The 23,359-nt window shown below is 38.6% G+C and overlaps 1 protein-coding gene across 2 annotated transcripts in view; it reads right to left on the bottom strand.

Annotated features, from left to right (window-relative positions):
- The window catches only part of RELN (reelin), a 516,612-nt gene that overhangs the window by 222,587 nt on the left and 270,666 nt on the right, over positions 1 to 23,359 (bottom strand). For both annotated transcript variants that reach the window (XM_021682887.1, XM_021682888.1), the window contains exon 8: positions 18,896 to 18,947. In XM_021682887.1, coding sequence (XP_021538562.1) covers positions 18,896 to 18,947 — 52 coding nt within the window. The remainder of the gene's footprint in view (positions 1 to 18,895; positions 18,948 to 23,359) is intronic.

Here is a 23,359-nt window from a genome sequence, read left to right as displayed (position 1 = left end):
AGAAAGAAAGAAAGAAAGAAAGAAAGAAAGAAAGAAAGAAAGAAAGATAGATCATGTTTACTTGGGCATCACTTTCTCTGCAGGTGCTCTTACCCTTGCCCCACAGCCAACCACGCAAACTTCCTGATCCTTCTCCTGCATATTTATTAAATTGATATCTTTCCTTTACCTTCACCACTACCTCCTTAGATCATCTCTTAGACCAATGTGATAACCTCGTGACTGGGTTTTCAGAACAAACACAAAAGGTTAACCTTCTTCCAAAGAGTTTTTGCCCTTTGATTTTAAATCTACAGAAAGGCATTTCAAAGAGATTTCTTTTAAAAGTTGCATTCCAAAAAAAGCAATATCCTAACATTTCCCAATTTAAACTATTTTAATTATGTGAAAAGCATTCACCTGATATAATATTGCAATCAAGATTAAATTTAAGATACCAGGTAATCCACATTTGTATTCTAAATAACAAATTCCATAATAACTTGTAAATCTGTTTCTGAAATAATCATCTCCCATAAAGAAACCATTAATATCTCCAAGTGTCAAACAGTACCTATTACTTTTTAAAAGTAAAAGAATAAAAAGAATGGCAAAGCTTATTTCTCTATGGTGGTTTCCTTTTACTGTCAGAGAACCTAATCATTGTAATCGTAAGAAATACTTTATTATAATCTTAGTCTGATCCATGAATCATCTTCCTCAATTTAAAATCACGACTGAAATTGGTATCAACTTCTACCCCTGGTTATATTTAAATAGTATACTACCCCTAGTATAATTTAGGAAAAAAGAGACAAGTAACTTTCCACTTTTGTTATATGGAGCCAGGCCAAGATGATTAATCTTTAATCTATCAATCAACCAATTAATCAATGAGTCAACCAATTATGAGAAGTATTTCTCATGTCAGAGATACCTGTGAACTCAAAAACCTAGTTAACTTTCTTGTGATAAAGTCCTATTTCTCTTGACTTTGGCTGTCATTCAAGAAAAAGCAGAAAATGCACACCCTTTGAGCAACCGTTCCCACATAAGAAGTAGAACAGCGTTTAGTGCTCGCATTTACATAAGGTTCTTGCGGTGACACAATGGCAGTCCGCACGGCTCTTAACTTTGGCTGTTCCTTCTACCAAGCTAACTCTCTTACACAATTCGGGCCTCTGCTCGATGGTTACACCCTCAGAAGCCTCTCCTAGCCACCGCCAATAAAACGCTAGCCCTCACTTGCCGACCCCGATGAGTTTTCTTCATCACATTTGTAACTCGCTGACATATTCGATGGTTGCCTTCACCCTCAGAATGCCAGCTCCACCTGGGCAAAGATTTTGTCTCGAAAATCCCATCTCCCCAGTGCCTTGAGAGCTACTTCACATGGATGAGGACCTCAGTGGATAGTTGTTGAAAAAGTGAATGAAAGGGCACCTGGGTGGCTCAGTGGGTGAAGCATCCAACTTTTGATTTCAACTCAGGTCATGATCTCAAGGTCGTGAAATTAAGTCCCCGTCGGGCTCCGCACTGGGCATAGAGACTGTTTAAGATTTTCTCTCTCCCTCTCCCTCTGCTCCCCGCGCCCCCCACCCCTGCTCTCTCTCTCTCTCAAATAAATAAATACAATCTTAAAAAAAAAAAAAGTGAATGAAATCAATCTAGGAGTCAGTGAAACTCTAGGAAGAAAGTCTTTTGGAAATACAATGATACCATTATTATTAACTTTTAAAAAAATTCTTATTTAAATAATTTAATTTTTTCTTGCTTTCTCTTCCATTGTTATTTATTAAAAATTTTATTAAAGTATAATTAACATACAGTGTTACACTAGTTTTAGGTGTATAATATAATGACTCAACAATTCTATACATTACTCTGTGCTCATCACAGTAAGTGTAGTTTTATTATCTCTTTTGTACACTTCTCAGCAGATTAAGGAGATGGGGTTGACTTATAGCTTCAGTCTACCAACACAGAGACTGACATTCTTTTTTTTTTTTTAATTTATTTTGGAAAGAGAGAAATAGAGAGATAGTACAAGTAGGGGGAGAGGCAGAGGGAGAGAGAGAATATCAAACAGACTCTGTGCTAAGCTTGGAGCCCGATGATGCAGGCTCAATCTCATGACCCTGAGATCATGACCTGAGCTGAAATCAAGCATTGGACGCTTAACCGACTGAGCCATCCAGGGGTCCTGAGACTGACACTCTTACAGGAAGAGCCAGAGGGGCAGCTCATTTGATCTCTCACACTGAGATTTGTTTGGGTGACTTGATGTCCCTCTATTTAATATCTTTTCCTGGTGACAGAACAAGCTACAAGTTTAAGTTAACCACAATTGGGTGAATGAAGATATGATAAGTACTTTGATATTTCTCTGGGGTGGCCTTAACTAAAACGGATATCACAAGCATAAGGTTCAGACAAAATGTTTTCCTAGTTAACCCACAGTTCGTTCTTGTCACCCAGTCCTAGGATTTAGGACCACAGGGGGAAGGTCATGAAGATTTATTTTATTTTTTTAATTTTTATTGTTATGTTAATCACTGTACATTACATCATTAGTTTTTGATGTAGTGATGAAGATTTAAATAGTATACTACCCCTAGTATAATTATATAGATCCAGGCCATGAAGAGTCATGAAGATGAGCACTCTCACTTTACAAACCTGTTGCCAGAGGTCCAGACAGCCTTCAGCACTTGCCCAAGATTATGTGGCAAGGTCAACTGGCAGAGAAGGACCATATGGCCTGACTCCCAATCCAGTGCTCTGTTCCCTTCCCTGTTTATACCAACAGCAAAGTTGTCTGTCAATAAAAATGAGCCTTAAAGACAAGGAAACATTCTGTATAATATTATAAATGTAAAGAATACATGGCTTAAAATAACTACGTTAAAAAAATACTATTTTGCATTAATGATTTGGATGAATAATTTATTGGGAATTAGAACGCTAGCTGCAGCAGTATGTAGAAATCTCCATGGTCCTTACATATGACTTGTGAGATAAGCAAAACAACAGAATGTTAAGTAAAGGGAAGGTGGTGTTTGCAGTTGAGGCTACTTGCAGGAGGGTATGAAAGAAGTATGGAAATGACATAAGTTTATCGGAAGGTAAACACATACTCATCAGTAGAACATATATAAATGTAATGCTCAATTCTAACATGTTGGTGTAGACAGGAACAATGTAGACACAAGTGGGTTTACTATGAAGCTGATGAAGCTCCAACTTCAGGGCCCCTCCCCTTTGTGAGCAACTTCCAAGGCTCTGGGAAGATCTCTAGCAATGTGTTCACTTAACCGTGTTTTATAATATTTGTTACTTTTTAAAATTTAAATTCAATTAATTAACATTTAATGTGTTATTGGTTTCAGAAGTACAGGTCTGTGATTCATCAGTCTTTTTTAATACCCAGTGCTCATTATATCACATGCCCTCTAATGTCCATCACCCAGTTACTCCATCCCTCCAGCTACTGTTCATTTTTTTTTTTTAGATTTTATTTATTTATTTGAGAGAGAGCAGAAGCAGGGGGAGGGGCAGAGGGAGAGGGAGAAGCAGACTCCCCGCTGAGCAGAGAGTCTCACATGGGGCTCGATCCCAGGACCCTGGGATCGTGACCTGAGGTGAAGGCAGATGCTTAACTGACTGAACCACCCAGGCGCCCAATATTTGCTACTGGTTAAGACCGCCATCTCCATTCTGACTATTCCCTCAGCAGAGTCCCCTCATGTTGGATAGTGTTGGAGTGGCCATGGCTGCTTTTGAAACTCAGCTAAGGGGAAGCTGAGTTTGAAAATAGGTTATTTTGGTTTAGTGCGATATGGTTATGTAGCTTTGCAGGTCACTTCGATTTCATAGTGTAGTCATTCTTAGAATAGAAAGAGCTTCCTGGGAGCACCTGGGTGGCTCAGTCAGTTAAATGTCCCGTGTTGGGCTCCCTGCTCAGTGGGGAGCCTACTTCTCCCACTCCCTCTGCCCCTCCCAACTTGTACATGCTCTCTCTCTCAAATAAATAAATAAAATCTTAAAAAAAAAAAAAAAAGAAAGAGCTTCCCGAACACTCCTACTGCCCACTGTGCTGATGCACCTAGCATTGTGACTCAAGGACAATGGTGAGAAAGTGTTTACTGAGTGATGGCGATTCAAGAGTAGTTAAGCCTACTGACTGCAAGAAAGGTTAAAAAGCCCTGAAATCTTACAGTTCATACCTGAAAAAAATAAGACAAAGATTTTTCAATTTGATGATGATCACTTAAATGGCATTATCAATAAGGAGTTGTGAAGGTAAACTGTTAATAATTACCAAAAAAACCCCAAGAAACAAAAAACAAAAAACAAAAACCCTCTGACCCACCAAGCTAGAAGCAGAATTATCTTTCTATTCCCTCTATAGAAAATATTATAAAATTGTCGTTTGAAGAGGTGATTTGAGAATATGCAGCCGAAAATTCCAAGGAAAAAAGTATTATAGAGCATTTCAGTTAGGTAACAAAGATACTATGTTATATTTCTGGATTTGTCATTTTGGGGGTATTGTTAGGTTCTAAAAATTTGTTGTGATTTCTTTTCTCATTCTAAATAAATACATTTGCACCTAATTTTGAATGTGTGATTTTGTATGTTTTTCCTTAAAGAGATCCTAGCCCTTACCCAAAACTGCATAAGCTTCAAATGTGGACTCATAAAACCTGAACCCACCCCTGTTCAAGAGCACATACTTCATGCACCTTCCTGCATTTCATAAATGTCTTAAATCGCAGGTCCTAAAACACTAGATTAGTCTAGATTACAAAGTACATTTTCCACGTTGCTGAGCATAGCACATTCAAGCAATAAATGTATTTTAATGCAGGACAACATTTAAAAAGAGAATGACAAGTTATCATTTCTTCTCTGTTACTTAAGGCAGATTTAGCTCCATTAAAACGTTCTTAAGAGGAAATGATCACATTATAACTGCATTAGGATTGATGAAGCGACTTTTAAATAATTGTTTTCTTACCCTAGACACGTGCCACTCACTTTGGCCTCTGTTGAAGATGAACCTGAATGAAACCTATGTTGACCTTCATGAACCTCAGGGGCTCAGCAAAAGTCCCAGAGAACCTGTAACTTCTGGGCCTTGCTTAACTGGCGTGCTTCTGAGCAGTGCTGGCTGAGAAAATCTTCAAGTGCTGTTAGAGTTTAAAATGCTAGGAATACATGAACACATGAGCAAGCAGCAATTACATGCCGGTGCATAAAGCCTCTAGTTAACACTTGGAAAACCTGTTCATTGAGCAATAGCCCATTAAGCACAACATACGTGTATGGAGATTACAAAGACCTCCTAGAGCCAGGAAGTTTCCCAAATTCACAAATGAACTTTCCCCTTTCTTCCCATCTCTCTTGGGTGGTGCCGTAAGAACAAAGAACTTAAAAATAGCTTAATTTGGTATAAAATCAAGGCCACTTAAAAAAACAAATATTAGCAATTTCTTCTATTAAGAATTTAAGACTTATTTCCTTCCTCAGAATAATAGCCACGCAGGTCCATAATCCCTTGAGGTAAGACAAATTTCAGGATCCAAATTACTTATATAATTAATGTATGGATTTCACAAAGGTGATGTGCTGCATATAACCACATATTCCTTAGCATCCCCAGCAAAGTCTGGGGCAACGCTCTGCAATCAAACACATTAGTATTTCTGCAGTGAAATGTAGGAAGAATCCCATAAGCAGTATAAATAAAGATTATAAATAGCTCTAAATTATTTCAACTCAGGATTTGCTGACAGATGAATCCAGGTCATGTTAAGCTTTGCCATCATATAATTTTTTTTTTTTAAATAGGCTTGTGGTATTTTTTTTTCTGAGTTTTTTTGTAATATGGAATTACAGATCAGGGACGGTGACCCTGTTTCTCCAGGAGCTCTATTTCCTTTTACTCTTATGGTAGAAGGATAAATCATACGGTTTTAATCTCCCAATGCCTGGGTCGTTTTATTTTTATTTGGTTATGCCCTTCTTCAGAAAGCCCCGGACTTTTCAAAGTAAATCAGAACAGAAACAATAGAAAGAGCCACTGTCCTCTCGGGAGGCTGCCTCTTTTCTCAAAGCTCTGCCTGAAAAACAAGCTGCCTTTTAAAATGCCGCACAGAGCCATGGAAGGAGGCGAGAACTGATCTCACAGAATTTATGGAAGGGGAAAAGCATCGCCAGAAATCATGCCTCTAGAGAGCAGAGCGGGGGCCCATAAATACTGAACGCTTGAGGAGTACCGTGATGGAGCCCTGCTGAGGGTCCCTGCAGCCCAAGTGCTGCCGCTCCTATTACTCAAAACTCACACCTCAGAGACAAGCAGGGCTCCGGGAGCTGCATGTAAACCGTGGCATTTGATAGAGAAAGATCATAAAGTTAGGAAATGGATGCAATCTGGCTACTTAGAACTCCCTGCTATGACCGGTGCAAATCTCAACAGGAGCAACACATCTTCTCATCTTTTCAAGGGAGATAAATGGAAGACAGGCCCATTAACTCGAGGCTGGGGTGATGGAAAGAGAGGAGATGAATGGGGAACTTTTAGAGGAGCTTTTAAAAAGCTAGACAGTGTCACTCCCAGGGGATATGACACGTTACTACAGGCGAAGGCATTCAAGAAAGGGACTTGCCTCGTTCCATATTGTGAAAAATGAGAGGAAGCACGTGAAGATACTGGTAAAATAGGCAGTTCCGGCACTTATCCACCCTTTTCCTGCTAAGAGTGATTTTTGAGGACAGGACTACTCACTGAGGAGAAAATAATCTTGCTGTACCCAAAAGCACCAAGAAACACAGTGAAGGCTTATTTGCTACTTTGCAATTCATCTGCTTCAAAATAATTCTGCCATCAGAACCATAGATCATTATTATGCAGGTGATCAATATTTCTACAGTTTTACAACTTCTGTTCAAATATTTTGCTGGAGGCAGTTGTGCATGTTAATTTCCAGGAACAACAATAATGTAGAACAATGATTACATTACACTTAGGTTTTTTACTTCCTTTGTTAGTGAGCCTGCCAGAGAAATCCTAAGGGTACTAGCCCATGGCAGCAAAATAATCTACTATAAATAGAGCAACATCTTGATAATAAGTATAAAAGTACTACCTGATGAACAGGTAAATGATGACTCCCAATTTTAAGCATAAAATGCTCTCATTTTCAGGATAACTGGTATAATGTTTCTTAGCTTTCATGTTTGTTTTAGTCCTCTCCTAGCACAAAAACCTCAACTTTATTAGCATTTATGTATTATGCATAACGTTTTCTTCTGTGGCATATCTATGTACATTTGTTCCACTAGTTTGTAAATTTTCTAAAAAATGTAATCATGCTTATCCTCTAGTAGTGAGCCAGGTTCTTGCCTTATACTCCTTGAAACAAATTGTTTTTGCTACTTCTTAGCTTCCTGTACATCAGCTATCTACAGAGCACTTTGGAATGCAGAATTCAAGGAAGAGGGGAAAAAAATCTACCTTCAAAGGTGAGACTTGGGCCCCGCATGGACTATTCCGCGAATTCTGAGACCACGGGTGGAGTAAACGCATGTGGAATGGCTCACAGGGAGTGCTGTTCTTGGCAGAGCCCACAGTCTCCCCCGCTCCTTGGAGGCAGCCTGTTAGCTGCTGTCGTCCCATGTCTGTGTCTACACATCCTTCAGGCTCTCAGAGAGCGCAGGCTTGATTCGCCTGGCCTGTGTCTGTACAGAGACAGCAGCTCCTGCCTTGTGAAATTCAGGGGCTGTAGCCAAAGGGGCAGCAGTCTGATTTGTGGGTAAGAGGCAGGGAAGGAAAAAATGGTTACTGTATCGGATAATGCTTTGTGGCAGCCCCGGGAAGCATCCTGGGGCTTCTGGGTCCCAAATGACAGAGATGGGAATTGTGACTGAAAGGAGCCCACAGATATGACTTTAATTAAGAACAGGTCCATTCCACACGAGAGGAAGTCCTCAAATAACTCTTGGATCTGTCAAGAGCGAATGAATTCAATTTTGGTAAAATACGATGACCGAAGTTGAGATAAATCATTATTTTATTAATGCAAACGGTCAGTTTAGAGAAATCAACATGTCCAAAATCTTTGTCTCAAAAGATCAAAGTAATCAATTGTTTGAACATGGAAATCTGGAGTTTATGTCTATCCCTCTGTTTTGCCCACAAAAAAAATACCCTTTGGGGGGGAATTTAGCATATTTTTAGCTGAAGAAGTATATTTCAAGGACAGTACTATAGGAAGGACCATTATATGGAAGGGAAATTTCCACTTTAAGCATCTACTGAAGACTGATATTAAGGATTAAGAGAGGTCAAATAAAGTAGAACAGTAAAACTCCTCAAAAATATTCTGTACTTACACTAAAAACAGGTTTCCTTAAACTCTAAAACCTCTCTTACGATGTAGAAAAAGAGCCGGGTTTTAAAAGCAACTTGTCCTCACCTTCTGTTTTATATTTGTTTATTAGAATGAGGCTACTGGCAATAATTTCTGTTTTGACTGACTTCATTAGTAAACAGTCTACTGGATCTACAAACCTTTTTTTTCTGAATAAATGTGACAGTATGTGATTTATTGTACTTAATATTTTGCCCCTTAGTCACTTCCTTGGCTGAAATCCCCAAACCTCATTAGGTGACTTCTTTCAGTTTATGGCAGATGGACAATGACCACAGGATATAAAATGAACAGCTGTCCTCCTCCCCTTTTGTACCTTTCTCCCTTTCAGTCCTTATCCCCATTCCCTCACTTCCAAAATATTTATATTTTTTCCTCTTCACTGCCACTCCTATCATAAGGAACAAAGGAACCAATTCTCTCCCAATTTATGGAATACCATGCTATTTCCAGCTACCTTTCGATGTCCACCCCCCTTTGCATGTTCCTCCCAAGCCCACAGCGTAGAGCTTTCATCAGCTCCTATGCTGGGAGAAACATAGGAAGAGAAATGCAAAATGTGTCAGGCTTTGCCAGATTCCCTGCCAAGCAGCCCTCCTTTTCCCAGGGCCAAGCCCATACAACCTAGCCCTAGTGGTCAGGTCTGGCTCATTTTGTGGGAGGACTGATCCCCACCTTAGGCAGCAGGTGTTAAGTCCTGCCCCTCCCCACCCCAGCAATCTGGAAACTCAGCATTACCATCCTTGCTGCAGTTCTGGCTTTGACCTTGGTCTTCAGGTCTTAGAATGGCCCCTGCCTTGTCCCCCTGCCGGCTTCCATCTCTCTAACCTTCAAATGGTGGCGCTTTGCCTCTGGAGCAGTACTACACCTGCTCTTATGAGTCTCCCTCCCAAATGATAAAGTCCTGCCTCTGGACCTCCCTCTGTCTGGATTTTCCAACACAATGTGCTCTCACTCTCCTCTGTAGTCTGTACCCCTTCCTTGGCTTCTTCTCACATGTGGACTCTTTCCCCCCACCTATTTGATAAATAAAGTCCTTGCAGGCTGAGCAGCGTCTTGGGTTTGGCTTTTTCCACAGTGGATGCAGACACATCACATTATGTATAGCATATGTCCTAAAGATCTCTCTGAAAGAAGAGGTCTTGATCAAGAGTCGTTGACTGATAAGAACATGAAAGTTGCTGGCTTGGATCAGGTTCTCATACTGCCCATGGACTTGCGTCAGTAGTTGAGAGTGGGTATAGTTTTGAGCAACCAGTGTGGAACATCACTAAGTCTCTTTCCTAACCTATGAATGAGATCCAATACAATCCACAGTTACTTAGTTCTAGTTGCAAGCAGAATTCTGCCCTATAAACCAAGAAGGATACTTGTTAGACCACTTAGCCCTCAAGGGCTTTAAACATTTAAGCTTTAAAGGGTGCAAGTGGATATGCAGAAATGTGTATAAATGTGTATAAAAGCAGAGTGAAGTAGGTGTGATAATATGGAGAAGTGGGAATTAGAGATATCAGGCTAGGGCAATGAGCTGAGTTTTCAACGGGGGGGGACCATTTAGTCTATACCAATGATCAGTTTCTTCTCATCCTATAGTTTATAGCTTATATCCCTTCTACTAGAACAGCCCTCAATAAATTTTAGTAGAACATATTTATGAATGAATTGCTGATACTTATTTTTTAAGCCTCATCAAGTGGAATGACAGAATTAAATATTTCAAAAGGAAAAGGACATAGTATCTTTTAAATTGTATTTTAATTCACATAATGATAATTATTTAGTTATCAGTTTTAATTATTCAAGAACACTTGTAATTAATCTCAACAATCTTTTCCAGAACCTTATGCTTAGTAGAATTTTACAATATTTGAGAATATTCCCTTTTATAGCTTAAAACAGGACATAAGAATTTGGGGTGAGGTGGATTTGAAATATATATATATATAATAAAGCTTATTTAAACTGGTCTTTTAAAATATACATTCCCCAAAAAGGAATAGGTCAAGTCCAGGATGACGAAGCAGGACAACCTGAATTATAATCAGTTCCAAACCTTTATTTATTGAATTTAGATAACACAGAAGTGTTCTATATATAAAGACTTCAGTTTTTGTGTTAATATAGACCTTTGAAGATCTAAAACTTAAGTCATAAACACATCTTATCTTAGTATCTTTTATATCCAAGAATCTTACACTCAAATAAACATGTTATTTAACCTTAAATTCATATGTATTAAACTAATTTCACTATTAAATTTTTCTAAACTTCTGTATTTTATTAATATTTGTTTTGAGCTCAAGTCATCAGAGATTTTGTTCATCTCATACTTAGAGATTATGGTTTTAGAAGAGGTTTTCACTATTTCATAACAAATTCCCCAAGGTTTTACTCACTTACCAAGGACAGTGACTCCTGAAAAAAATGAGAGTCTAATTTAGAAACATATCTCAGGAAGCTCACAGAGGAAATGAGCAATAATTCCTACCAAGACATGGAGGGCTCAATTTCTCCTTGCTCTGAATTAGCTGATCTAAGAGTAGAGAGAGACTTTCTCTATTGGGTCAGGTTCTGAGTAATTAAGATGTTTATGAATTAGGCTTGAGGGAAAAGCTGCTTCTCTTATGCTAAATGCAGTATAATACCTCATACAAGTAGCATTTTATTCATTATACCTATTTAAGAAAAAATAGTGCCAGATCTCTTTTCTTTTACAAAGCAATCTTCCAATTCACCATTAATAGTGCCTCTAACTTTCCTTATTTTCTAATTTCTATTTTTCAAAATACACTCATACAAATTGAGAAGCTCTCATTTATCTCAGAGACTCTATAGCACAAGTAGTACATAAGAGAACAAATCAGGCCTAAGGACATTTTCATATTTTAATCTGTAAAAGTAGAACATTTATGATTTAACAGCTGTCCCCTGTCTTGAGATGGTTAAAAACAAACAAAAAAGACAGTAAAAAAAATGCCCACAGAAAACCCCAGATCTTTAAGATATTCATAAGTAAAGCCAAAGAAAAAAGGTACTAATTCTATAAAGTATGAATAATAGATTCTAGCTAGTTCATTAATAACTGATAAATACATGGATATATATTACTGTCCACTAGCTTCACTAAAAGCATAGTTTATTGGTGATTTTATGTTTCCTTCTGGATCAACTTTTCCACTGATTGAGGTCTTCGGATCACCATGCCCAAATCCTCTCTTGGTATGAAATGTCTGCATCGAACCAATTTAGCACTTGGTTACCTACTATTACAGACATCTCTGTAATAGTTACTTGTCACTCAGGCAAGAAATATTTATGATCACCTACTTATTTTGAGTCCCTGGGCTAGGGGCTGAGAATATCATGATGGACAAGACAGATTTATCTCTCAAACTAAACTCTGTTCTTTATGCCATATGTTTTTAAATGCTTTACCTTTAATCCCCATTTAGCCTCCAAATTCTATTAATCTGAAGAAAGAGCTAGGCTAAACTGAACAAGCATAGTACTTGGCAAGATCTTATTGAGTGAGTCAATGCAGATTTATATCAAGGAAGAGACAAGTCCACTCTGAACACAACTGTCCAAATGATCTTTCTTAAGAATCAATTTCATTATATTTTTTTTATTGCTCAAGAGACAAAGAGGCCATTTCTGACTTCTATTGACTATTCAGTAAGTTTAAAACCCTCGCCGATACAGATTAACTCTTCAAATGGACACAATTTTATCTGACATTGACCACAGCCACCCCCTGGCCAGTCCTTCTGCTCCGGGAGGGCACTCACGTTCCCATCCTGTATCTTGCTTGTGTCACTCTGTCTCCTCACCTGGAAAACCTTTGTCCCTTCCAGTGACTCATGTTGTTGGCTTTCAGGGATTCTCCTAAGAAGGCTTCCTGACCCGCTCTACTCTGCAGGACCTGCCACCATGGGGACCTGTACACATGTCCATCTCTGTTTACAGCATTCTGGTAGTTCCCTAGAGGTTTCCTGCTCTGGATGCATCCAGAGCCTTCTACCAAACTGCTAAGCACGGTAAATACCCCTCTGTTTTCCTTTTTTTTTTTTTTTTTTGGTCTTTCTATAGTTAACTCAGGAAAGGGCTGGGCACACAGCAAATACTTAGTGAAATCTTGTGAAGTGAATGAACGATACAAAGCATTACCAGCACTTCCCTTGGACCCAGGATCCTGCCTGAAAAAGCAGAATTTGGAGGCATCTGTAAGATAATGGTTTGCAAGGACATCATCTCAAATCTTTCTTCCTATCCCAGAGGAAATCTAAAGGAAACGGGGAAATGTTTCTAAGGCTACAACCATAAATTCCACTAGGTGACTCTAATGAATCAAGTGAGGATTGTGTCAGATCAATGCTTCAGCACAGAAATGGATATGAGATCTTTCATTGGAATGGAAAAATGAAAAGTTCATCTACAAACATTTTGGACATTTTTCAAGATGGTTTAGCTATTGATAACTTGATAAATTTCAGGTTACAGAGCTGTGTTTTCAGGATGCTTTAACTTTAAAAATTCTTTTGGTTAAGATAGCCTGTATGTTTATGCATATATTCATATGTGTGTGTGTGCACACGTCTGTGTGTATATATGTATATATATTTAGAAAGGGCTGGAAGAGCATTGCTGTGAAACAGTGGCATGATAGAGTTTATTTGATATGCTTAGTAATTTAAGACATTTCTGTACACATAGCTCTGGAGTACTTGGATAACGCTTGTGATGGAACTGAAAATGTTTACAAGAGCAATATAAAAATATCAAGGCAATAACTTACTCAGTTGTGGCTATATGTCCATAATTGTGAACATAATTCACCATGAAAACCATGAATAATGACAGAATTCCCTAAAAAACTGTCCCTATTACATCTGAATCATCACACTACACAGTGAACATTTAACATCCTTAAGGAATTCCAAGGAGGGACACTAAATCTGACTGGCCATAATGAACCATTAGTATCGAGTTGGATAATTCCACAATCCACAAAGAAATATAAATGTTGGATTGTCTACATACAGTGCTTTTTTATAACACACGCAATATAATTTTTGAACTGAGTAAAAACGCAATGGCTGCTACTTGACTCTACGTTTGCTTTTTTGGTATTTGGTTATCATGGGACTTGTAAAGCTCAGGATGAATTCATGCGATGATGACATCTCTGGAATCCGTGTGTGTGCCCTCATCTAGCCCCCACGCCATCCATATAAACAGAATGATGCTACCCGAAGCACTCGTAATGAGTTACACAAAACCATTTCTGAAAAGTTGTGCCCACACTTCCATATTGACCATTTACCCCCATACACCACACAGCTTATGGTTTGCCACTACATTTTTCTTGGCCACCCTAATCCTTCTTAGTTCCCAAGATTTTTATTCTCAAAATGCAGTAAGCAAATTCCCCAGTGAAGTCCTAAGCAATAAGTTATAATTCTTCATTAAATATTTTGTTTCTGATGAAACCAAAGAGGGAGACAAACCATAAGAGACTCTTAATCTCAGGAAACAAACTGAGGGTTGCTGGAGGGGAGGAGGATGGCGGGCTGGGATAACTGGGTAATGGACACTGGGGAGGGTATGTGTTGTAATGAGCACTGGATATTATATAAGACTGACGAATCACAGGCCTGTACCTCTGAAACCAATGACACATTATGTGTTAATTAACTGAATTTAAATTAAAAAATGTTTCAAAAAATAAAAATAAAATAAAAAATAAAATAAATATTCTGTTTCATTTCCAAACAATGACATGTTAAAATTTCTTTTTGATTCTAAAACTGCCACTCAGAAAAGATTTCTAAGTATTTTTTTAGTTATAAACTTGATATATTTTTATCTATCTGTCACCTATCCATCTACTTATCTCTTCTAACTTCCTGATTCTGTTATTCTTCTAGTCTTCTAACCTAGAATTCAAATCTGTGCTTTAAATAATACAAGCAGCTCTCTGGCCAGGTAGACGGCGGTCCTTGTTTTGCAGTAAAGTCAAGGGCTCTTATTAAGTAGTCATATGTTTGGGTCTAGTCCCAAGCCCTTGGTCATGGTGCTTGTTCTGGCTTTGGGATCTCAGGCACCAGACCCTGAATCTTCTGATTGTCCCCTTCCCAGCCCTGTATCATCAGCTCTGTTGCTCCTGGTAGGGTGATATTAAAAGGAGAGGAAATTAATCTCTGCCAGCTCCACGGTATACTCCTTACTATTTATAAAAATAGAGGTTTTTGTCCCCTTTACGGTAGGACAATTTCATTGGTGCTGGAATAAAATTCCTACCTACCTTGAAGAAAGTTCAAATACTAGTAGAATTGTGAAGCATATATTTTAAAGAGGATTCTCTTGTATTCTTTAATTGGTTAGAAATAATATCTGAAATTAATGTTCATTGCCCTAACAAAAAAGTTTAGAATTAATACTTGGAATACAGATAAATAGGAAAACCTTTTCAGCATTTTTTTTTAAATATTAATAGCATAATAAGTTTAAACACATTGGTTCTAGTTACTTGCCTGTCATGCTAGAGTTTTTTTTTTTTTTAAAGATTTTATTTATTTATTTGAGAGAGAGAATGAGAAAGAGAGAGCACACAAGAGGGGGGAGGGTCAGAAGGAGAAGCAGACTCCCTGCTGAGCAGGAAGCCCGATGTGGGACTCGATCCTGAGACTCCAGGATGATGACCTGAGCCGAAGGCAGTCGCTTAACCAACTGAGCCACCCAGGCGCCCTGTCATGTTAGTTTTTAAAAGAATTGTTTCTGTAGCACCACAACTTTCAAAAAATGCACTTCACTTGTTTCTGATTATAAAAGTCTTGCATGCTCTTTACAGAACATTTAGGATACACTTGCTAACGGATCCAAGAAAACCCTCATAAGAAAGTCTCATTATGGGGCGCCTGGGTGGCTCAGTCAGTTAAGCATCTGCCTTTTGGGGGCACCTGGGTGGCTCAGTTGGTTAAGCAACTGCCTTTGGCTCAGGTCATGATCCTGGAGTCCCGGGATCGAGTCCCACATCAGGGTCCCTGCTCGGCAGGGAGTCTGCTTCTCCCTCTGACCCTCCTCCCTCTCATGCTCTCTGTCTCTCATTCTCTCTCTCGCAAATAAATAAAATCTTAAAAAAAAAAAAAAAAAGCATCTGCCTTTTGGCTCAGGTCATGATCTTGGGGTCCTGGGATCGAGTCCCGCATCGGGCTCCTTGCTCAGTGGGGGGGCCTGCTCCTTCCTCTGCCTCTCCCTACCACTCGTGCTCTCTCTCTCTCTCTAATAAATAAATAAATAAATCTTAAAAAAAAAAAAGACTCATTATTTTGTTTTAGCTAACACTTTCCTTATGACCGCATATGGACTTCGGAACAGTCTGTAAATTGTTGTAGTCCTGCTTTCGATGTGAGAAGAAAACAACCCAAACTGTAACAGGCAGTCTCACAGTAAGGCCTAGAGAAGCTTCCGTGAGGTGCGCAGAGGAGAAGGTGACAGCATCATGGCTTGAAGAAAACTGCGCTTGGGCGCAATCAACCACAGAGAGCTCCCGGCTGGGAGAACGCCGCTCTGTGATCAGGACTGGGGGGCTACTGCGGGAGACAGTCCTTTTGCTAATGGTGGCTCTCCAAAGAAAAGCGGGTGAAGACAGTGGGGTGGGGGGGTAGGGGACGGGCCTGGGGAATGAAGGAAGCTGTCCGTGCCCGTTCCCGAGGCACAGCTGCCGCATCTTCAGGTCACAGAGGCCGGGAGGTGGTTTCCCTTACAGGACCCAGATCAAGAAGACGAGCCCCCATCCAGAAGGCTGTATCTTTCTTTACCTAGAACATTCCTACTGGAACCTTGTCCGTGTTATTTATTAATATATGCTTTTGGAGATGAGAACGGAAGGTAATACAGACAGCAAAGCTGTACACACTTGATCCAGGGGTACTTTATTTTACTGAATGCTTTGCGTAGGAATTTTGAGCTCTACTATAAAAAGCACTTAAAAGAAATATGGCCAGATACATTTTTTAAATTATCCATGCCTGAATTAAACATGGATTATTTGTGCCAAACACGAAGCCCTAACTGGTTTCTCTCAGGCAACAATAATTATCTCTTTCACTACCAGCCAGTCAAGGTGCAGGAAATTCAACAGATTTTCAGTCTTCTTAATCTGAGCAAAACACAACCAGTCAGGTAATTCTGCTCTAACAGTCCAATCCCAATCGTTCGAAATCCGTATGTAAATCACTTTAAAATGTTTTGGGTTCTTTGTGTCTTCCTCAATTTCTTTCATGAGTATTTTATAGTTTTCTGAGTACAGATCCTTTGTCTCTTTGGTTAGATTTATTCAAACGTTCTATGCTCGTGGATTGGAAGAACAAATATTGTGAAGATGTCAATGCTACCTAGAGCAATCTACACATTCAATGCAATCCCCATCAAAATACCATCCACTTTTTTCAAAGAAATGGAACAAATAATCCTAAAATTTGTATGGAACCAGAAAAGACCCCGCATAGCCAGAGGAATGTTGAAAAAGAAAAGCAAAGCTGGCGGCATCACAATTCCGGACTTCCAGCTCTATTAGAAAGCTGTCATCATCAAGACAGCATGGTACTGGCACAAAAACAGACACATAGATCAATGGAACAGAATAGAGAGCCCAGAAATGGACCCTCAACTCTATGGTCAACTCATCTTTGACAAAGCAGGAAAGAATGTCCAATGGAATAAAGACAGTCTCTTCAACAAATGTTGGGAAAATTGGATAGCCACATGCAGAAGAATGAAACTGGACCACTTCCTTACACCACACACAAAAATAGACTCCAAATGGTGGAAAGACCTCAATGTGAGACAGGAGTCCATCAAAATCCTAAAGGAGAACACGGGCAGCAACCTCTTCGACCTCAGCCGAAGCAACTTCTTCCTAGAAACATCGCCAAAGGCAAGGGAAGCAAGGGCAAAAATGAACTATTGGGACTTCGTCAAGATAAAAAGCTTTTGCAAAGCAAAGGAAACAGTCAACAAAACCAAAAGACAACCAACAGAATGGGAGAAGATATTTGCAAATGACATATCAGATAAAGGGCTGGTATCCAAAATCTATAAAGAACTCATCAAACTCAACACCCAAAGAACAAAGAATCCAATCAAGAAATGGGCAGAAGACATGAACAGACATTTTTCCAAAGAAGACATCCAAATGGCCAACAGACACATGAAAAAGTGCTCAATATCGCTCGGCATCAGGGAAATCCAAATCAAAACCTCAATGAGATACCACCTCACACCAGTCAGAATGGCTAAAATTAACAAGTCAGGAAACGACAGATGTTGGCGGGGATGCGGAGAAAGGGGAACCCTCCTACACTGTTGGTGGGAATGCAAGCTGGTGCAGCCACTCTGGAAAACAGTATGGAGGTTCCTCAAAAAGTTGAAAATAGAACTACCATATGATCCAGCAATTGCACTACTGGGTATTTACCCCAAAGATACAAAAGTAGGGATCCGAAGGGGTACGTGCACCCCGATGTTTATAGCAGCAATGTCCACAATAGCCAAACTGTGGAAAGAGCCAAGATGTCCATCAACAGATGAATGGATAAAGAAGAAGTGGTATATATATACAATGGAATATTATGCAGCCATCAAAAGGAATGAGATCTTGCCATTTGCAACGACGTGGATGGAACTGGAGGGTATTATGTTGAGTGAAATAAGTCAAACAGAGAAAGACATGTATCATATGATCTCACTGATATGAGGAATTCTTAATTGCAGGAAACAAACTGAGGGTTGCTGGAGTGGGGGGTGGGGTGGGAGGGATGGGGTGACTGGGTGATAGACACTGGGGAGGGTATGTGCTCTGGTAAGCGCTGTGAATTGTGCAAGACTGTTGAATCTCAGATCTGTACCTCTGAAACAAATAATGCAATATATGTTAAGGAAAAAAAAAAGAAGAAGAAGGTAGCAGGAGGGGAAGAATGAAGCGGGGGAAATCAGAGGGGTAGACGAACCATGAGAGACGATGGACGCTGAAAAACAAACTGAGGGTTCTAGAGGGGAGGGGGGTCGGAGGATGGGTTAGCCTGGTGGTGGGTACTGAGGAGGGCACGTTCTGCATGGAGCACTGGGTGTTATGCACAAATAATGAATCATGGAACACTTCATCTAAAACTAATGATGTAATGTATGGGGATTAACATAAGAATAAAAAAAAATTAAAACTCAGACATTCAAAAAAAAAAAAATGTTTTGGGTTCTCTGTACCATTCTTAAATACCGCTCCCTGCTGGAGAGAAGTGAGAACAGAATGCAGCATTTATGATTTTAAATTTCATTTAAAAAATGTTTTAAATTATTTACAGCAATGTTAAGATGGATTCTTCTCTAAATCTAAAAGCACTTGGCACTATAATCCAGATGACACACTATGATTAAAACAAACACCTCCAAGTTAAATTGCTATAATTGCTAAAAACACTTACCAATGGAAAATTGGAGGACAGAGGCTGTTGTTGTATTAAGGCTGGTGGTAATCTAGAAAAAGGAATATACCAAAATAAGACAAGATAGAAAGATAGGAGGAGAAAGAGGAAAGGGGGTTGAAAAGAGGGAAAAAAAGGAGCCATAAACAGATGTTGCATTAATCCAGTGGTTAGCTTATTTTCATCAGTATGTCTGAACATACATTTCATGGTGCCCTGTGGGGAATAATGCTGTGAGATCCTGATTTAGACTCTCAGGGTCCTGTTGAAAACCATTTTCGGTGTGATCTACCAGGTAATCTTGTGAGGGCACTTAACACAGTCCCCTCCACTCACCCCTCAACCTCCCCCCATCCTAAACCAACAAATCTAGAGCCCAAGCGAAGGCCATAAAAAGGCTCCCAAACAAAAACTAGGAGGTAAATTAAGAGCAAATGAGGAGAATAAGATTATTTTGCAAAGTAAATAGAAATACAACAGCTTAAGGTATAGGATTTCGTTAGGGGATGATGAAATGTTCTAAAATTGATTGTAATAATGGTTGCATAATTTTGTGAATGAACTAAAAGACTTGAATTCTATAATTTGAATGAATGAATTGTAGAGTATGTGGATTATTTCTCAATAAAACTGTTACCTCTCCAAAAAAAGTAATCAAATTATGGGCCTAGAAATATCCTTCCAATACATTTCTATTACTGTCCTTTAATCTCATGAAGAAGCATGCTTAAACAATTTTCCCCCTTCTGAAAGAGGAATGGTACCCTATTTAATCTGAAATCAATTTGAATTTTTAAAAAATTACTTATTTATTCTGTGGAGCAGTGACTTCGACCCATACCAGTTCACATGGGATGAGAATTAGGGTTCTCATTTTCAGTGACTCTCTTGTGGGGTTCCTGACCTTTGTAAGCTAATGAATGGGATGCCTCCCATGACTCCACCTATAAATCATAAAGTGTACAACTGTGTCTTCACCATGGCAAAACCAGTAAGCTTACTTCCGCTTTTTATATGTCATAATATCATCCTTAGATTTATTCCTGCACTTTGCTGGCCCCCACGTGATGGAGTCCACAACTGTGGAAGGGTCAGGAGATACCCAGTTTATGAATCACTGTGGGAACTAGTGGGGAAATGAGTGAGCAAGCTTCTTGTTTTGCCAGAATTCAGCTGAGATGTGAGTATCCAAAGATCAGATGTATGCTTCCCATTTCTACAACACAAATTGGAAAGATGACTGAATGTATGCTTTAAATATGTGACTCTGAAGTCCATGAGGAAGCAGGAAAGGTAAAAGAGGGGAGGGCAAGAGAGACATTTTATAAATTATTAGATTATCAGTATAGATATCAGCTCCTAACTGATTTTAACGGTAGCAAAAATCACTGATGTCAGGGTGTCAGAGCAAATTCTGTTTAATTTAAATCCCTCATTATCACAGATTATCTACTAAAAGAAAACTGGCCCATCACGCCCAGAGCTCTGTTTCCTGCTCTCTTCCCCTCAACTAGAGTCATTAAAGAAAAATGCACCAACAGAATTTTCTTTAAATAACTAGGATACCAGCTCCTTTTCAAGATTCCTTTAAAAGGAATCTGTTCCCTCCCCCCTCCACACACACACAATTTTTAGAGTAAGTTCAACTGTTTGTCCCCTAAAGATAATTTAATCTTACAGTCCAAAAAGTCACATGAAAATTTTTAAAGTTTTCACATAAATTGAATGAATGCTCTTTCCACCTCTGATTTTATATAACTGAGTAGATTCCCAGGTGAATCATGAAACACTCCTGAATATAAGTTCTTCGAAACAATGGTATCCTATGTAAGCTAAAAGCACCATGGTTATTGCTAAGGCTGGTGCATGAAATATCCGAGAGAGTCTGAGATACTTACCCTGTTGGTATCATAAATGACACTGTGTCGCCTGCATAATGAAGTTCCACAGACGTGACCATGGCTAGCAAACAGTAAGTTGCTTGGAATACTGCCAAATTTCAAATTACATGTGCTAACTGAGAGTGAGTGACCCTGGACCTAGATTAGTCATTGATTCTACATTTTTTTTTCTCCACCAGGGAAGCTAAGGACTGACAGAATGGCTAACTCCCATTTCTCTACCTTTACCCATTTAGCTCATTAGTAAAAGTGTCGGCTACAAGGAATAGGAAAGATGAAGAGAAAAAAGTAACAGGAAGCATTGCCTATCAAATTTGTTCACCTATGTTTACATTTGGGGGTTATAACTTTTTTCTTATCCTTGGGTTCACATATGTAATTTTAGTTTGCAAAGTTATTAAGTCTTTACATCTGACATTCTGAAAATGAAAAGGGTCTCTTACATGGCTTTTGATAAACCATACAGCAATTATGAAGTCTGACAGAACTTTTCTCCTACCAAATCTCAGTGGTCTTAAGTTATCAAATAGACCCTAAATCACAGAAAATTAGTAGGACCACAAAATGAATATGAATATGCTACTGGCTGAGGCTGTTTATTCTGCACATCTTCCCTGCAATTTTTTTTTGGGGGGGGCGGTATGATGCTGTTTTAGCCCAAACTCCTCCCTGCAACTAAAATGCATTTCCAAATATATGAAAATAATTCAATAAATAATTTCTTTAAAAAAAAAAAACAGGGGGTCACATAACCCACCTGTTTCATGCTCTGAGAGAGCACATTTTCTCTTAAAGGAGTGGATAAGTGAATTCCTCATGTCCTTCACTTTGGACCAGCAGAATGAATAAAGTTGAGATGTCACCACCCGAATATGGAGACCTCACGGAGTTAAATAAAATGTGTGAGGGCTGCAACCACAGCAGCAGTGGGGACATAAATGCCTGGTGTTCTCATGTGACAGCAGGTGCCACCTCTCACTGACTCTGGCTTTTACTGAAATAAAATGCCACATGACTGAATTCACAAAATGGAGATGCTCTTGCTGGCATCATAGAAGATATCGAATTAGCCTACTAAAGTTCTTTGCCTGTGATCCTTTGTTTCACAACTTCAGTAATTTATGAAAAAGAAGGCAAATTTGTTAAAAAGGGATTTTGGGGGGCCGATACCTTTCATCAGTTCTCACGCACAACAGTTTTGACTGTATTCAGTCTTGAGTACCAAGCAAATATTTGAATTTTAGTGAACATAATAGCACGTTAACTGACAACTGAATTCCTTCCTTTTCATTTGGTTGATCTGTCTTCTGTAAACACAACTTGGGTACAATATATATTTTTGCTCCTGGGACACCAACACAGTATAAAAATTGTTGAAAATTAGAAGTTGCTAGTGTGTAAAATGTGGATGTCATCCCTGTCTTTATTAATGTATCTTCACTCTATTCCCTTGGAGTCCACAACACAATCCTTCGTACTTATGATGGGAATATAAATCTACATATGTCTTTTTTTTTTTTCTTCCTTGGAAGAAGAAAATTATTTCAAGTATTTTCTTTTTTACTTGAAAGGCTAATCTCACATTAATTATATAATACAATTCAAAACTAGCCCATTGGGTACATAAACTCTAATGCTCAATAAACTGAGGAATAGTGAAAACAATCAGGATTAAAATATACATGGGTCAAATAAACTAGATACTCAGTTTTTAGTTTAGAAACTGTAGAAATAAGAATTCTGGCATTATATTCTTAGAGATGTTTATTTCTTATTTATCAGTAGAAACAAAAAAGAACTTGCCAAGCATCTCCAGAAATATTACCAAATGGGAGAACATTCTAAAAAAGGCATTTATTCTAAGCTCAATTAACTATAGTAAAATTTTATTTTGTTTAAAGGTTTACAGCTAATTAATTCAGTCATGGTACATTATTTAAAATGCACTAGCAAATCTATTTTTTCAAGAAGAACTTCACTACCAGAGTCACATTTGTCTGCAGGAATATTATAACACCTTGTGTGTCTTGAATTATGAGCACCTATTATTTTAATTTGCATCCAATTAATTCTGTTTGTGTTCTAATTTCAGCTAAAAATTCTTCAATTTATCAATGTTCTGCAGCTCCTATCTTTAATAAATTAAATGTATCCATTGCCATGAAAGGAGTATTCAAGCAGCATAAAATAAGAACCATGTTATAAAAATTAATTGACTTTCACTTTGATAACTAAATCTTCTTCTAATTGCCTAGCTAGTTTTTCTCCCCTTTGTATTGTGGAAGCCCATCTTCTGGCCACTTTTAAAGTTAATGAATTTGACACACAATGTGTTTTGTAGGGGTGAAAAATACAACCTGTTAGAAGAGCTATAGCTCGAGCTGAAAATCAGAAAAACAAAGTGTTATAAGAGACGCTATGAGTAGAACACTTCTCGCAAACAAATTGAGCCAGGAGTATAATATAAAATATTGCTTTTATATCCTTTTTCAAGAATGTGAAATGTAATCTTTCTGCCAGAACCAAGTAACAACAAAAGGCTCATTAGCTGCATGCTGATGGC

This window comes from Neomonachus schauinslandi, chromosome 12 (genome assembly GCF_002201575.2).
Source record: "Neomonachus schauinslandi chromosome 12, ASM220157v2, whole genome shotgun sequence".
Lineage (NCBI taxonomy): Eukaryota > Metazoa > Chordata > Mammalia > Carnivora > Phocidae > Neomonachus > Neomonachus schauinslandi.
Note: the sequence above shows the minus strand (reverse complement) of the source record. Positions and strands in the feature narration are given on the sequence as shown.